Source organism: Callithrix jacchus, chromosome 5 (assembly GCF_049354715.1).
Source record: "Callithrix jacchus isolate 240 chromosome 5, calJac240_pri, whole genome shotgun sequence".
NCBI classification, from domain to species: Eukaryota; Metazoa; Chordata; class Mammalia; order Primates; family Cebidae; genus Callithrix; species Callithrix jacchus.
Window position 1 is genome coordinate 68,490,329 of NC_133506.1, and position 16,863 is coordinate 68,507,191.

The following is a 16,863-nucleotide window of genomic DNA, read 5'->3' on the forward strand; positions in this document are numbered from 1 at the left end:
AGGATGGTCTCGATCTCTTGACCTCGTGATCCACCTGCCTCAGCCTCCCAAAGTTCTGGGATTACAAGCATGAGCCACTGTGCCCGGCCTTTCTTTCTTTTCTTTTCTTTTTTTTTACATGAGGATCAGTCTAATGTTTTTAAAATACACCAAAGGGTAAACTTCACTTGCTCATTTATTAAGTATTTGTTGAGTAGCTACTTACTGCATGCTAGGCCCTTTTCTAGGCACACAGGATATGGTAGAGAACAACAAAAATCCTACTCATGAGTGAAATAAACACACAATGACAGTAGATAGATTAGGCAAATATATAATGTTAGAGGGAAAAACTGAAGCAGGAAAATGAAATGTTTACAGGTTTGAGAGGAGGAGTGGTGGGAATTTTAGGATGGCCAGAAAAGTCCTGACTGGGAAAGGGGCTTTTAAGTAGAGAACTGAAGGAGTGGAAGGAGAAAGCCAGGAGGCTATCTGAGGAAAAGGCATCCCAGACACAGGGAACTGCCTGGTACAGAGGTATGCCTGGAGTGTTTAAGCAAGAGTGATATATAAGAAAGAGCAAGACGTTCAGCATGGCTGAAGCAGAGCAAAGGGAGTAAGAAACAGAAATTTAAGTTGAGAGAGGGGCATTAGGAGGAACCCTGACACATACTCAGAGTGAAAGGGGAGCAATCAGATGGGTCTGAGGAGAGGAATGACATCATCTGACTTATGTTTTAAAGACAGCCACTGAGTTAACGATTGATGAAAAGAAGATTCTTTTAAGAAAACAGAAAGACCAATTAACAGTCTATTACTTGCATCTACACAGCAGATGGTGGTGACTTGGACATGGAAGATACAACTGGCTCCTGGATATATTCTTCAGGTACTCCTGACAAGATCTGCTGATAGATTAGACATGAGGTGTCAGAGAGAGAGGTGAGTCAAGGATGATGCTTTAGTTTCTAGCAGAGCAACTGCAAGAGTGCCATGAATGCAAGTAGGAAAGACTATGTGAGGGGCAGGTATGAGAAAGAACACTGGTACCCCAATATTGGACCTGGTAAGATTGTGGTACCCAACAGTTTGTGATCAACCAAACAGAGATGCCAGGTTAGTACAGAAGTCTGGAATTAAGGAGAGAGATCGAGGCAGAAGACACGCATTTGGAAATCATTAGCACACTCAAGGTAGTAAGCCATGAGAAAAAGATTGAGGACTGAGCCCCGGGACACATCAACGTGTAAAATGTGGGATATGAGAAGAAACCAAAACAGATTATGACAGATGGACTAGAAAGGCAGGAAGAAACACCAGGTGAGTAAGGAAGATCCTGAAAGCCAAGTGAAGACACTGCTATGGAGGAGAGAGAGGTTTCCAGCAGGTCCAATATCGCTGACAGGTTAAATAAAATGAGGTCTAAGAAACAATGTCTAGATTTGCTGAAGTGCAAATCAGTGGTAAACTGAGAACAACAATCCTGGAAGAGCGGTGGGAGTGAAAATTACTGGTGTCAGCTCAAGAGTGAATGGACAGGAAATCTAAATCCATGAGTATAAACCATTCCTTTAAGACCAACATACCTAGGGACATGATGTAGATGACCTTATTTTCTTTTTGTTTAGCTGTATTTTTCAATTCTTATATTACTATATAGTATATTTTTACCCTTTAAAAGTTTTTAAAATTATGTCTATATGGTATTTTTGCAATGCCAGATCAAGGTATTGAATAAAAAATTCATGAAGTTGTAGAACCAAAAGATTAAACTTTTCTAGATTACATAAGCTGATGATCATTGTGCTCATGCTTATACATAAAGATCCAGGAAGACTAAAAGTTTCAGAAGAAGCATTTCTTGCTTGATAAAAATCATCCAACTCTAGAATATGTTATACTCATCAAATATACAAAAACAGTAGTCAAAATATGGAATTCTATTAACAGGAATAAAAGGGGACAAATGCAGAAAATAATCTTATTTTGTAAACCAAATTTGTTGAAATTATATGAAGCCACTGTTGAAAAATATGGTGTGCTACCTACTGAAATATATTATCTTTTAAAAGCAAGGATAATGGCATGCATGTAGGGCACCTTTAAAAAGAGGATTCACTGCATAAGAGCACCTTGGTTTTAGCACAAGGGTCAGCAAATTGGCGCTTGTGGGCCAAATCCAGACCGCTGCCCGTTTCACGAGGAAATTTCCTTGAAACACACTCACTTTATAATCCACAAAACCTGCAATATTTACTAACTGGCTCTTTACAAAAAGGGCTGTCTAACTCTTGGTTCAGTACATCTAAGATCCTCTGATGTATTTTAGCAAGTTTTACCCGATATACTGAAACACTTATGTGGAATATGAATCCCCTTGTGCAATCCCTTAGCAATATACAGATTAATTTGAGGGTCTGGTATTTCAGCACCCACACACTGAGAAAAAAAAACAAAAATTTAATAACTAGCAGTTCTGTTGCTAACAAGGTACGGTGTCAGTGTAGCATGTAGCTAGCTTCCTGTTGTAACTGAGCAGGTATTACGAGAATTTCAACAAAACTGGCTTAAGATGTGTCACCAAACTAAATGCTTTAAATACACTTTGTGAAATAATCAGGACACTCTAGATCTAAGAACTTCATTTATTAAAATGACTGCATACTACATGATTTTCTAGCTATGACAATTGTACTATTTCCTTATTGCTAAGGATTTAGCCTATCTCCAACTTTTTGATATTAAAATGCTATAATAAATATCTTTATACATAAGTACATATGGAACACATATAAGTAACCTTAACATACCTATGTCATACTTACGACATATTTACCCATTACCCTGTCGTATATTATATACTACATGTAATAAATGTCCTTAATGCATATGTGTATGTGTTTACACAAGTAATATTTTCCTCTGGGCTCTCATCCCAAAGGTGAAGCCATTAAAGGAGTGACATGTTTGAAATTTTGATGCACGCTACTAAACTACCCTGCAAAAAGGATTTGCCAATTTCATTTAACAACTGTGTATGAAAATGCCTTTTTCCTCATATTTGCCAATGCTTCCTATTTTTATAAATAAAAATATGATTGGAAAACATGGCATCTCATTGTTAATTTTCATTTTTCTGATAACTGAAAAAGGCTAATATCCTAGTAAAAGTATAAAATTTGTTCAGCATGAATATTAGCCAAAATTAGAATTCATGTCCTAGCACATAATTGTCTTTTTAATGGAGTTTTGCTTTTGTTGCCCAGGCTGGAGTGCAATGGCGCAATCTTGGCTCACTGCAACCTCCACCTTCTGGGTTCAAGTGATTCTCTTGCCTCAGCCTCCCGAATAGCTGGGATTGCAGGTATATACCACCACACTCAGCTAATTTTGTATTTTTATTTGAGATGGGGTTTCTCTGTGTTGGTCAGGCTGGTCTCGAACTCCCAACCTCAGGTGATTTGCCCGCCTCAGCCTCCCAAAATGCTGGGATTCCAGGCCTGAGCCACCATTCCCACCCAATTGTCTCCTGTTAAGTGTTGCTATAGGCTTACCTGTCATGCACTTCATTCTCCTTCCTAGGAAACTGCTGATTAAGTCCATTATCATCACTGCCAGCAGTGGCACCGTCAGGTAGGCTTCCGGATAACTCCGTGTCATCACTTGTGTGCTGCTTCATTTCTTCTTCGACCTTGAGTGAAAGTTTGATGTTAAGGATGATTGTTATTACTTTATTCAATACAAAGAATTTTGTTCTGTTTTCATTGATTTCATCACTTGACTCAGTTTACTTATCATAATTTTAGTCATTAAAATACTTTGTGCTTACTTTATCATATCTAAAACTATAATAGAATTATAATTATTATAATTGTATCATTAACAGTTTTGTAAAGTCAGCTTTATTTCTGTTTCTATCAATGAGACAGAATTTTCCAAAATTTCAACAAGTGCCCTTCTTAATTTTGTGCTTTTATTCCCAACCACACTTCACTATGTATTATGAATTTTTAACCTCATTTGACTGGCACAAAGACATAAATAAGAAGACAAAGACACAAAGCATGTCTTTTCTTCTGTCTTCACCACCTGGCTTCAACATTAACAGCCAGACTGAGAGGATGTGACACTGTGGGGCTTCAGGAACAGAAAGGAAGCTTTCTCTTTTCTGCACTAAGCTATTCTTTTCCGCCATTAACTTTTGTCATTTTTTTTTTTCATTTGAATCCTGGGATGCCAAAGCTTACTGAAATACAAGTCTGCCTCAATACAAAAAGCAGAGTGAAACTGCTAAGCTGCCAGTGTGGAATTATGGAAATGAGATGCTTCCCAAATTTCACATTCAATAGCCATAAAAGTTTGTAGCTGGAGGATATACAGGATAAGACTCTACTTGAGCAGCCAGCCCGGCTGCCCGCATCAGTCCTCAGCAACCCGCCAGAGGCGCCCAGCATGAGTGAGATCGCGCACATCCAGACCGGCCAGTGCGGCAACCAGATCGGGGCCAAGTTCTGGGAAGTCATCAGTGATGAGCATGGCATAGACCCCAGTGGCAACTATGTGGGCGACTCTGACTTGCAGCTGGAGTGGATCAGCGTCTACTACAATGAGGCATCTTCTCACAAATATGTGCCTCGGGCCATCCTGGTGGACCTGGAGCCTGGAACCATGGACAGCGCCTGCCCTGGAGCCTTCGGACATCTTTTCAGGCCTGACAACTTCATCTTCGGTCAGAGTGGGGCCGGCAACAACTGGGCCAAGGGCCACTACACGGAGTGGAGCTGGTGGATTCGGCCCTAGACGTCGTGCGGAAGGAGTGTGAAAACTGCGACTGCCTGCAGGGCTTCCAGCTGACCAACTCGCTGGGCGGGGGCATAGGCTCTGGCATGGGCACGCTGCTCATCAGCAAGGTACACCAGGAGTACCCCGACCGCATCATGAACACCTTCAGCGTGGTGCCCTAGTCCAAAGTGTCCGACACAGTGGTGGAGCCTTACAACGCCACGCTGCCCATCCACCAGCTGGTGGAGAACACGGATGAGACCTACTGCATCGACAACAAGACGCTCTACGACATCGGCTTCCGCACCCTCAAGCTGGCCACGCCCACCTACGGGGACTTCAATCACCTGGTGTCGGCCACCATGAGCTGGGTGACCACCTCGCTGCGCTTCCCAGGGCAGCTCAACGCCGATCTGTGCAAGCTGGCGGTGAACATGGTGCCCTTCCCCCACCTGCACTTCTTCATGCCCAACTTTGCGCCCCTACGGCCCGGGGCAGCCAGTAGTACCGGGCCCTGACCGTGCCCGAGCTCACTCAGCAGATATTTGATGCCAAGAACATGATAGCCGCCTGCTACCCACGCCACGGCCTCTACCTGACCATCGCCACTGTGTTCCGGGGCCGCATGTCCATGAAGGAGGTGGACGAGCAGATGCTGGCCATCCAGAGCAAGAACAGCAGCTACTTCGTGGAGTGGATCCCCAACAATGTGTGCGACATCCCACCCCACGGCCTCAAGATGTCCTCCACCTTCATTGGCAACAGCACTGCCATCCAGGAGCTGTTCAAGCTCATCTTTGAGCAGTTCACAGCCATGTTCCAGCTCAAGGCCTTCCTGCACTGGTACACGGGCGGGGGCATGGACGAGATGGAGTTCACTGAGGCCGAGAGCAACATGAACGACCTGGTGTCCGAGTACCAGCAGTACTAGGACTCCACGGCCAAGGAGGAGGGCGAGAGGCATGAAGACTACGACGAGGAGTCAGAGGCCCAGGGCCCGAAGTGAAGGTGCTTGCAGCTGGCATGAGGGGCAGGTGGTGGCCAGGGCCAAAGCCAGCAGTACCTGACCCCCAGAGCCATCTTGCTGCCACCCCTGCTATCCCCCCACCCTCGGGCTCCCGTGCCGCCTTCTGCAGTATTTACAGCCTCCTCCTCCCCACCCAGGCCACCTGTGTGCTGCTCCTGTCTGTTTTATTGCAGCTCCTGGCCTGATGTTTTACGGTTTTGTTTATTACTGGTTTGTGTTTATATTTTTGGGGATACTTAATAAATCTATTGCTGTCAGACACACACACAAAAAAAAGAATCTACTTTAGCCCACTATCTATTGATAACTGGAACAAAGCCAAAAAAGATTTGGGCTATCTTAAATTATTAAAGCAAAGAAAACAGTATTAAACCAGAAATTTAGATTTAATTTAAATGTTTACACACCTGCGTCTGCTTATTTTCACATCTGTTAAGTCTTTCTTCCTCTTCCTCTGATGGCAGCTCCAAGTCTTGTTCTTCTACGAAATCCAAATGTTTAGTTAAACTACTTAGAAGTTAGATAAAAGAGAGTCTTTACAAAAATGGATTTTAAATTACATTTCATTTTATTTCATAAATTGAGAGTTTAAATGAAGCTTGATCTTTAGTGGAATACTTCCTTCTTTAAGAAATATTTCTAATTCTCCAACACTTCAACAAACCTTTTTGTGGGAGACACTAGATGCCACCAGGTTAAAGAAATACAATCATGTCGAAGATTCACTAACAGGTTCATCCACCGAACGTCAATGAACAAAGCCATCACAAACAAGGCATTTTGGAATGCAGGAGCAATATTATTAGGCAGTGCTGTATACTGTTCTCTACTTCATAGGAGTACCCTACTAATGATTTCCAGAATGTCTGTGGACACCTTTATCGGTGTACACCCTCTTCCTAACATCTGAAATGTTTTCCTGTATTATTCTGACAAACGTATTGATCTGTTCATCTTTTAAAATGGACTGCTAAAAATAAATAAAAACAGAGTGCTAGATGAAATTAACCCTCCTCCTGGCTGTCTTTCCCCAGGTAAACAGGTATCTCGGTATCTCCTTCCTTGGGGCTCCCCTAGGACTTTACTGATCTTTCTACTGCATCTCTACCATCTGAACTGTCGATAACTGCTTTACACATCTATTCCCTTTGCTCCTACGCTATAGGAACAATCTGGAAAATCATCTTTGTACAAAGAGTCATTATCTATTTCCCTCAGCAATTTTTTTACTGAGTCTTGCTATGTGCTAAGCACAAGGATTTAAAGAGGGAAAAGACAGCATGTCAGAGATGACTTTTCTAGAGATCCTGCCCAAGCTGACACTTAAAGAATGAGAGCCAAATTAGAAGGGGTAGGGGGCAGGAAAGGGTGAGAGCATGCCAGGCAGCAATGAAAGGCAGAGAGAGGCCTGAAAGGGTATATGTATTTGCCCACAATCGAGGGATGGGTGAAGAGGACAGGACCAGCAGTTCAGTAAGGCCAGAGAAAGAGCATACAGGGGAAGGGGCTAAAGATGGAGAGCTGAGCAGAAGTCACATTATGAAAGCCTTATGTGTAATTTAAAAACACTTGTACATTAATGTTCTCAAGAGTCCTATTTGCATTGACCAGAGAACACTCTCAATGCCAAAACCAACATTCCTAGTGAACAAATTTATTAACACAGGTGGTAGCTCACAGGGACACAGCCGAGGAGATACTATGCAGCTAATTTTCTATGATTCTCATTAATCACTGACTTGGAAAATCAATTCTATAATACATAAAGTCATAGACAGGATAGGAAGTCACTTAATATTTGCTTTTGGAAGGTGCCTTTTAAGTTTGTAGTGCATATAGTTATCACTAACAGCTGTGAATTCAGAGCTGTAAAAATAAAGCAAAGAAACCAGACTGTGTTGGAGTCAGCAATCTTTAGGTCTCTACTGAGTTATCCTAAATATAAACCAATGTTAGTCCCTAAAATATTTAGTCTCTACATTCTAACTTTAATCCTACTTTCTAAAGAAAATCGTGCTTTCCCCTAATTCTCTGTTATTTAGTTGTCGCTTTAGTTAAAGGAAGAATACAAATGTCCTGCCAAAAGGTATTCTGTTCAGTGCAAAAGGAGAGTAAACACAACGCACATGTTACCAGGAAATAAGTTTTTAAAGTTAGAACCATAGCACTATGCGGCCAAACAGGGGCACTCTAGGACTGAATTCTCCCTGCTTCTTTGTTACCTTCTTCGCTCTCTTCGCTTTCTGACAGCTGTGATTGTAACACGTCATGGAGAGTAGTATTCCCTGAGAGAACCGTAACTCCAATGTTCATCTTTTCTTGTTTATTAATAAAAAACAGACTTACAGGATTCACAAAAAGTCATAATATATTTTAGAAACTATTTTAATTATAATGAGATAGTCTTTCCTGAATGTACCACTATCTTCAGAATTCACTTTCAAATACTTGGATAAACTTCATATATTTATATGCAAAATGAGAGCCTTAAGGGACCTAATTGTTCCCATATAAAAACAGGATTAGTCTAGGACCACATTAGATCCAAAGAGCACGCAGTACCATGAGATGAGAAAGGAATATATAAAAAAACATTTTCCTTTTTTCTTTTTTGTATGGAAACAACTTTTTAAAAAAATTATTACACTTTAAGTTCTGGGATTACGTGTGCAGATCGTGCAGCTTTGTTACTGCTACACAGGTATACACGTGCCATGATGATTTGCAGTGTCCATCCTCCCGTCATCTACATTAGATATTTCTCCTAATGTTATTCCTCCCCTATCCTCCCATCCCCTGCTATCCTTCCCCACCCCCCCACCTCCCAACAGGCCCTGGTGTGTGTGATGTTCCCCTCTCTGTGTCCATGCACTCTCACTGTTCAACACCCACTTTTGAGTGAGAACATGAGGTGTTTGGTTTTCTGTTCTTGTGTCAGTTTGTTCAGGATGACGGTTTCCAGCTTCATCCATGTCCCTGCAAACGACATGTACTCATCCTTTTTTATGGATGTATAATATTCCATGGCATATATGTGCCACATTTTCTTTAACCAGTCTATCATTAATGGGCATTTGGGTTGGTTCCAAGTCTTTGCTATTGTGAACTGTGCTGCAATAAACATACGTGTACATGTCTTTATAATTGAATGTTTTATAATCCTTTGGGTATATACACAGTTATGGGATTGCTGGGTCAAATGGTATTCCTAGGTCTAGATCCTTGAAGAATCACTACACTGTCTTCCGCAATGGTTGAACGAATTTGCATTCCAACCAACAGTGAAAAAGTGTTCTTATTTCTCCATATCCTCTCCAACATCTCCTGATTTCTTAATGATTGCCATTCTAATTGGTGTGAGATGGTATCTTAATGTGGTTTTAATTTGCATTTCTCTAATGACCAGTGATGAAGAGCTTTTTTCCCATATGTTTTTCTATCTAAATAGAATTGTTGTGATTTAAATTTTTTAAGACAGGTGAAAGAAAAAAAGCAAAAAAACACAGAGGTGAAACTTTAAAAGCCATTTCATCATCAAGAGCCCGTTTATCCATATTTAAACCACATATGTATGTGGTTTAAAATGTTGACTCTATAGTATAGTTTGAAATCCGGTAGTGTGATGCCCCCCGCTGTGTTCTTTTTGCTTAGAATTGACTTGGCTATGCGGGCTCTCTTTTGGTTCCATATGAAGTTCATGGTGGTTTTTTCCAGTTCTGTGAAGAAAGTCAATGGGAGCTTGATGGGGATAGCGTTGATTCTGTAAATTACTTTGGGTAGTATAGCCATTTTCACGATATTAATTCTTCCTAACCATGAACATGGAATGTTTCTCCATCTGTTTATGTCCTCTCTGATTTCGTTGAGCAGTGGTTTGTAGTTCTCCTTGAAGAGGTCCCTTACGTTCCTTGTGAGTTGTATTCCAAGGTATTTTATTCTTTTTGTAGCAATTGTGAATGGCAGTTCGTTCTTGATTTGGCTCTCTTTAAGTCTGTTATTGGTGTAGACGAATGCTTGTGATTTTTGCACATTGATTTTATATCCTGAGACTTTGCTGAAGTTGCTTATCAGTTTCAGAAGTTTTTGGGCTGAGACGATGGGGTCTTCTAGGTATACTATCATGTCGTCTGGAAATAGAGACAATTGGGCTTCCACATTTCCTATTTGAATACCCTTTATTTCTTTTTCTTGCCTGATTGCTCTGGCTAGAACTTCCAGTACTATCTAACAAAGGGCTGATATCCAGAATTTACAAAGAACTCAAACAGATTTACAGGAAAAAAACAAACAAGCCCATTCAAAAGTGGGCAAAGGATATGAACGACGCTTTACAAAAGAAGACATATATGAGGCCAACAATCATATGAAAAAATGCTCATCGTCACTGGTCATCAGAGAGATGCAAATCAAAACCACATTGAGATACCATCTCATGCCAGTTAGAATGGCGATCATTAAAAAATCTGGAGACAACAGATGCTGGAGAGGATGTGGAGAAAAAGGAACACTTTTACACTGTTGGTGGGAGTGTAAATTAGTTCAACCATTGTGGAAGACAGTGTGGCGATTCCTCAAGCCTTAGAAATAGAAATTCCATTTGACCCAGCAATCCCATTACTGGGTATATATCCAAAAGACTATAAATCGTTCTACTATAAGGACACATGTACACGAATGTTCATTGCAGCACTGTTTACAATAGCAAAGACCTGGAATCAACCCAAATGCCCATTGATAATAGACTGGATTGGAAAAATGTGGCACATATACACCATGGAATATTATGCAGCAATCAGAAATGATGAGTTCGTGTCGTTTGTAGGGACATGGATGAATCTGGAGAACATCATCCTCAGCAAACTGACACAAGAACAGAAAATGAAACACCGCATATTCTCACTTATAGGCGGGTGATGAAAAATGAGAACACATGGACACAGAAAGGGGAGTACTAAACACTGGGGTCTATTGAGGGGAAAAGGGGAGGGCCAGTGGGAGGGGGAGGTGGGGAAGGATAGTCTGGGGAGAAATGCCAAATGTGGGTGAAGGGGAGAAGGAAAGCAAAGCACACTGCCATGTGTGTACCTACGCAACTGTCTTGCATGCTCTGCTGATGTACCACAAAACCTAAAATCCAATAAAAAATTAAAAAAAAAAGAATAAATAAAATTATCCCACCTAGGAATGAATGAAAAGTGAGAAATATAAGTAAAAAAAATAAAAAATAGAAGATGGCGCTGTGAGAACAACCCAGGATTGGAGCTCTCGTTGTGTCTGCGGAAAGGTGAGTCTGAGCTGCATTTCCAGACTGATCTTTGTTGCCCACGGAACAGGGAAATTCCTAAGTGAAGAGGAGATGCGGGACGCCAGGCAGAACCTGCGCCTGGCGAAGCCGGCAGCCGGGGTGTCGGCGGCTGGCCCTACCCAGCGCTCCCCACAGGGCGTGCTTGTCCGGGTGCCCCATTGAACCAGCAACCGGAGACGTGAGAGGGCTGGACTTGAGACTGAGCTAGACTTGGACAGTGGGCCAGCCAGGGGATCGCAGGGACAGAGCGTTAGGGTTGGCCCAGTGGGACGAACAAAACCGCGATTTCAAACAAGCCCTGGGCAGACTGCTCGAGACGCTCTGAGGGGGAGGGGCGTCCACCATTACTGAGGCAACCCACCCCAACTGAAATACACGCCCATTGCTGACGCAGCCAGCCGTTGCCGAGGCAACCCGTCCCTACTGAGATACACGCCCACTGCAGCCTGCCATTTCCGAGGCAACCCGCTACAACAGAGAGACTCTGCCGCAGGGCATGGCGGAGACCACAGCAGAGCCTGCAGGAACAGGGCGAATCACACAACAGCAGGGCGGAGCCTCGGCAGCCAAACAGTGGCTAGTCTACGTCCTAGCTGGGCAGGACCTCAAGGGACATCCAAAAATAAAGCCCAAACCCCTCAACACAGAGCATTTGAGAAAAAAAAAGGGTATTTTAATGAGCTCTGTTGCTGCAGAATCAAACATAGCAGCCTAACAGCCCTGAATATACAACAGAGCTCACAGGTCAGCAATTAAGCCCCTATAAAGTACAAACTGTCTCCTCAAGCAGCTCCCTGACCCCTCTATATCCAAAAGACTGACATTAGGCAGGCATCATCCTGGGACAGATAGCAGAAAAAGAAACTGGTACCATCCCTTGCTGTGCCACAGCTGCTAGAGGTGCAACCCAGACAAGCAGGGTCTGGAGCGGACCTCAGCAGTCATACAGTGAAGGGGCTAGACTGGTAGAAGGAAAACCAAGCAACAGAAATACTTCATCATCAACATTCTGGGTGTCCACTCAGAGACCCAAACGAAAAGTCAGCAACTACGCAGACGACCAGCGGACAAATCCACAAAGATGGGAAGAAACCAGCGCAAAAAGGAGGAAAACACCCGAAACCAGAACACCTTGGCTCCTACAAAGCACCAAAACTCCTCACCAGCAAGGGAACAAAGCTGGACGGAGAATGACTGTGACGAAATGACAGAATTAGACTTCTGAAGATGGATAATGAGAAACTTTTGTGAGCTAAAAGATCATGTATTAAATCAATGCAAAGAAACTAAGAACCTTGAAAAAAGATTTGAAAAAAGATTCGAGGAAATGATAACAAGAATGGATAACTTAGAGAGGAATATGAATGAATTAAAGGAGCTGAGAAACACAATACGAGAACTTCGCGAAGCATGCACAAGTTTCAATAGCCGAATTGACCAAGCAAAAGAAAGAATATCTGAAGTCGAAGACCAACTCAATGAAATAAAACGAGAAACCAAGATTAGAGAAAAAAACGCAAAAAGGAATGAACAAAGTCTCCAAGAAATGTGGGACTATGTGAAAAGACCTAACCTACGTTTGATAGGTGTACCAGAAGGGGACGAAGAGAATGAATCCAAGCTGGAAAATACTCTTCAGGACATCATCCAGGAAAATTTCCCCCACCTAGCAAGACAGGCCAACACTCAATTGCAGGAAATTCAGAGAACACCACAAAGATATTCTGCAAGAAGAGCAACCCCAAGGCACATAATCGTCAGATCAACAGGGTTGAAATAAAGGAGAGAATACTAAGGGCAGCCAGAGAGAAAGGTCGGGTCACCCACAAAGGGAAGCCCATCAGACTCACAGCAGATCTCTCGGCAGAAACACTACAAGCCAGAAGAGAGTGGGGGCCAATATTCAAGATTCTTAAAGAAAAGAACTTTCAACCCAGAATTTCATATCCAGCCAAACTGAGCCTCAGAAGTGAAGGAAAAATAAAATCCTTTGCGAACAAGCAAGTACTCAGAGATTTTGTCACCACCAGGCCTGCTTTACAAGAGCTCCTAAAAGAGGCACTACACATATAAAGGATCAACCAGTACCAGCCATTCCAAAATCACACTGAATGCTAAAGAGCATCAACATAATGAAGAATCTCCAACAACTAACAGGCAAAACAGCCACTTAGCATCAAAATGGCAGTATCAAATTCACACATAACAATATTAACCCTAAATGTAAATGGACTAAACGCACCAATCAAAAGACACAGACTGGCAAATTGGATAAAAATCCAAAACCCATGAGTGTGCTGTATCCAGGAAACCCATCTCACATGCAAGGATACACAAAGTCTCAAAATAAAGGGATGGAGGAAGATTTACCAAGCTAATGGAAAGCAAAAAAAAAGCAGGAGTTGCAATTCTCATCTCTGATAAAATAGACTTTAAAGCAACAAAGATCAAAAGAGACAAAGAAGGCCATTACATAATGGTAAAAGGATCGATACAACAAGAAGAGCTAACGATCCTAAACATATATGGACCCAATGCAGGAGCACCCAGATACATAAGGCAAGTTCTTAATGACTTGCAAAAGGACTTAGACTCCCACACAATAATAGTGGGAGACTTTAACACTCCACCGTCAATACTAGACAGATCAACCAGACAGAAAATCAACAAGGATATCCAGGGCTTGAACTCAGACCTGGAGCAAGCAAACCTGATAGACATTTACAGAACTCTCCACCCCAAATCCACAGAATACACATTCTTCTCAGCACCACATCACACCTACTCTAAAATTGACCACATAATTGGAAGTAAAGCACTGCTCAACAAATGCAAAACAACTGAAATCATAACAAACAGCCTCTCAGACCATAGTGCAATCAAGTTAGAACTCAGAATTCAGAAACAGACCCAGAACCGCACAGCTTCATGGAAACTGAACAACTGGCTCTTGAATGTTGACTGGGTAAACAACGAAATGAAGGCAGAAATAAAGAAGTTCTTTGAAACCAATGAGAACGAAGACACAACGTGCCAGAACCTCTGGGACACATTTAAAGCAGTCTCTAGAGGAAAGTATATAGCAATAAGTGCCCATATGAGGAGAATGGAGAGATCCAAAATTGACACCCTATCGTCAAAATTGAAAGAGCTAGAGGAGCAAGATCAAAAAAACTCAAAACCCAGCAGAAGACAAGAAATAACTAAGATCAGAGCTGAACTGAAGGAGATTGAGACACGAAAAACCCTTCAAAAAATAAATAAATCCAAGAGCTGGTTTTTTGAAAAGATCAACAAAATAGACCACTAGCCAGACTGATTAAAAATAAAAGAGAGAACAACCAAATAGATGCAAGAAAAATGATAAAGGGGAAATCACCACAGATTCCACAGAAATTCAAACCATCATCAGAGAATATTACAAACAACTCTATGCGCATAAACTAGTAAACCTGGAAGAAATGGATAAATTCCTGGACTCCTGTGTCCTCCCAAGCCTAAACCAGGAGGAAGCTGAAACTATGAATAGACCAATAACAAGGTCTGAAGTTGAGGCAGCAATTAAGAGCCTACCACACAAAAAAAGCCCAGGTCCAGACGGGTTCACAGCCGAATTCTACCAGACACACAAGGAGGAGCTGGTACCATTCCTTCTAAAACTATTTCAAACAATCCAAAAAGAGGGAATCCTTCCCAAATCATTTTATGAGACCAACATCATCCTGATACCAAAACCTGGCAGAGACCCAACGAGAAAAGAAAACTTCAGGCCAATATCCATGATGAACATAGATGCAAAAATCTTCAATAAAATATTGGCAAGCCGATTGCAACAGCAAATCAAAAAACTTATTCATCATGATCAAGTAGGATTCATCCCGGGGATGCAAGGCTGGTTCAACATATGCAAGTCTATCAACGTAATTCACCACATAAACAGAACCAAAAACAAAGACCACATGATTATCTCAATTGACGCAGAGAAGGCATTTGACAAAATTCAACAGCCCTTTATGCTAAAAACCCTCAATAAACTCGGTATCGATGGAATGTATCTTAAAGTAATAAAAGCTATTTATGACAAACCAACAGCCAATATCATACTGAATGGGCAAAAACTGGAAGCATTCCCTTTGAAATCTGGCACTAGACAAGGATGCCCTCTCTCACCACTCCTATTCAATATAGTACTGGAAGTTCTAGCCAGAGCAATCAGGCAAGAAATAGAATTAAAGGGTATTCAAATAGGAAAGGTGGAAGCCAAATTGTCTCTATTTGCAGACGACATGATAGTATCCCTAGAAGACCCCATTGCCTCAGCCCAAAAACTCCTGAAACTGATAAGCAACTTCAGCAAAGTCTCAGGATATAAAATCAATGTGCAAAAATCACAAGCATTCGTCTACACCAATAACAGACTTAAAGAAAGCCAAATCAAGAGCGAACTGCCATTCACAATTGCTACAAAAAGAATAAAATACCTTGGAATACAACTCACAAGTAACGTAAGAGACCTCTTCAAGGAGAACTACAAACCGCTGCTCAACGAAATCAGAGAGGACACAAACAGATGGAGAAACATTCCATGTTCATGGTTAGGAAGAATTAATATCGTGAAAATGGCTATACTGCCCAAAGTAATTTACAGAATCAACGCTATCCCCATCAAGCTACTATCGACTTTCTTCACAGAACTGGAAAAAACCACCATGAACTTCATATGGAACCAAAAGAGAGCCCGCATAGCCAAGTCAATTCTAAGCAAAAAGAACACAGCGGGGGGCATCACACTACCGGATTTCAAACTATACTACAAGGCTACAGTAATCAAAACAGCATGGTACTGGTACCAAAACAGAGATATAGACCAATGGAACAAAACAGAGGCACCGGAGGCAACACAACATACATACAACTATACAATCTTTGATAAACCTGACAAAAACAAGCAATGGGGAAAGGATTCCATGTTTAACAAATGGTGTTGGGAAAACTGGCTAGCCATGTGCAGAAAGCAGAAACTGGACCCCTTCCTGACACCTTACACTAAAATTAACTCCAGATGGATTAAAGACTTAAACATAAGACCTGGCACCATAAAATCCCTAGAAGGAAATCTAGGCAAAACTATCCAGGACATAGGAGTAGGCAAGGACTTCATGAACAAAACACCAAAAGCATTGGCAACAAAAGCCAAAATAGACAAATGGGACCTAATGAAACTCCACAGCTTCTGCACGGCAAAAGAAATAGTCACTAGAGTGGATCGGCAACCAACAGAATGCGAAAAAATTTTCGCAGTCTACCCATCTGACAAAGGGCTGATATCCAGAATTTACAAAGAACTCAAACAGATTTACAGGAAAAAAACAAACAAGCCCATTCAAAAGTGGGCAAAGGATATGAACAGATACTTTACGAAAGAAGACATATATGAGGCCAACAATCATATGAAAAAATGCTCATCGTCACTGGTCATCAGAGCGATGCAAATCAAAAACACATTGAGATACCATCTCACGCCAGTTAGAATGGCGATCATCAAAAAATCTGGAGACAACAGATGCTGGAGAGGATGTGGAGAAAAGGGAACACTTCTACACTGTTGGTGGGAGTGTAGAGTAGTTCAACCATTGTGTAAGACAGTGTGGCAATTCCTCAAGGCCTTAGAAATAGAAATTCTATTTGACCCAGCAATCCCATTACAGGGTATATATCCAAAAGTCTGTAAATCGTTCTACTATAAGGACACATGTACACGAATGTTCAT

At 41.7% G+C, this 16,863-nt stretch overlaps 1 protein-coding gene and 1 pseudogene across 7 annotated transcripts in view; one reads left to right on the forward strand and one right to left on the reverse strand.

Moving 5' to 3' along the window:
- Window positions 1–16,863, reverse strand: part of LOC103791277 (POTE ankyrin domain family member A-like) — a 117,668-nt gene that overhangs the window by 74,163 nt on the left and 26,642 nt on the right. For 5 of the 7 annotated variants that reach the window (XM_078372542.1, XM_078372546.1, XM_078372543.1 and 2 more), the window contains exons 7-9: window positions 6,196–6,269; window positions 3,534–3,670; window positions 798–887 (exon numbers count right to left, since the gene is read on the reverse strand). In XM_078372542.1, coding sequence (XP_078228668.1) covers window positions 798–887; window positions 3,534–3,670; window positions 6,196–6,269 — 301 coding nt within the window. The remainder of the gene's footprint in view (window positions 1–797; window positions 888–3,533; window positions 3,671–6,195; window positions 6,270–16,863) is intronic. The other 2 variants (XM_078372544.1, XM_054255014.2) reach the window with 1 other exon arrangement.
- LOC118153681 (tubulin beta-3 chain pseudogene) lies at window positions 4,432–5,940 on the forward strand (annotated as a pseudogene).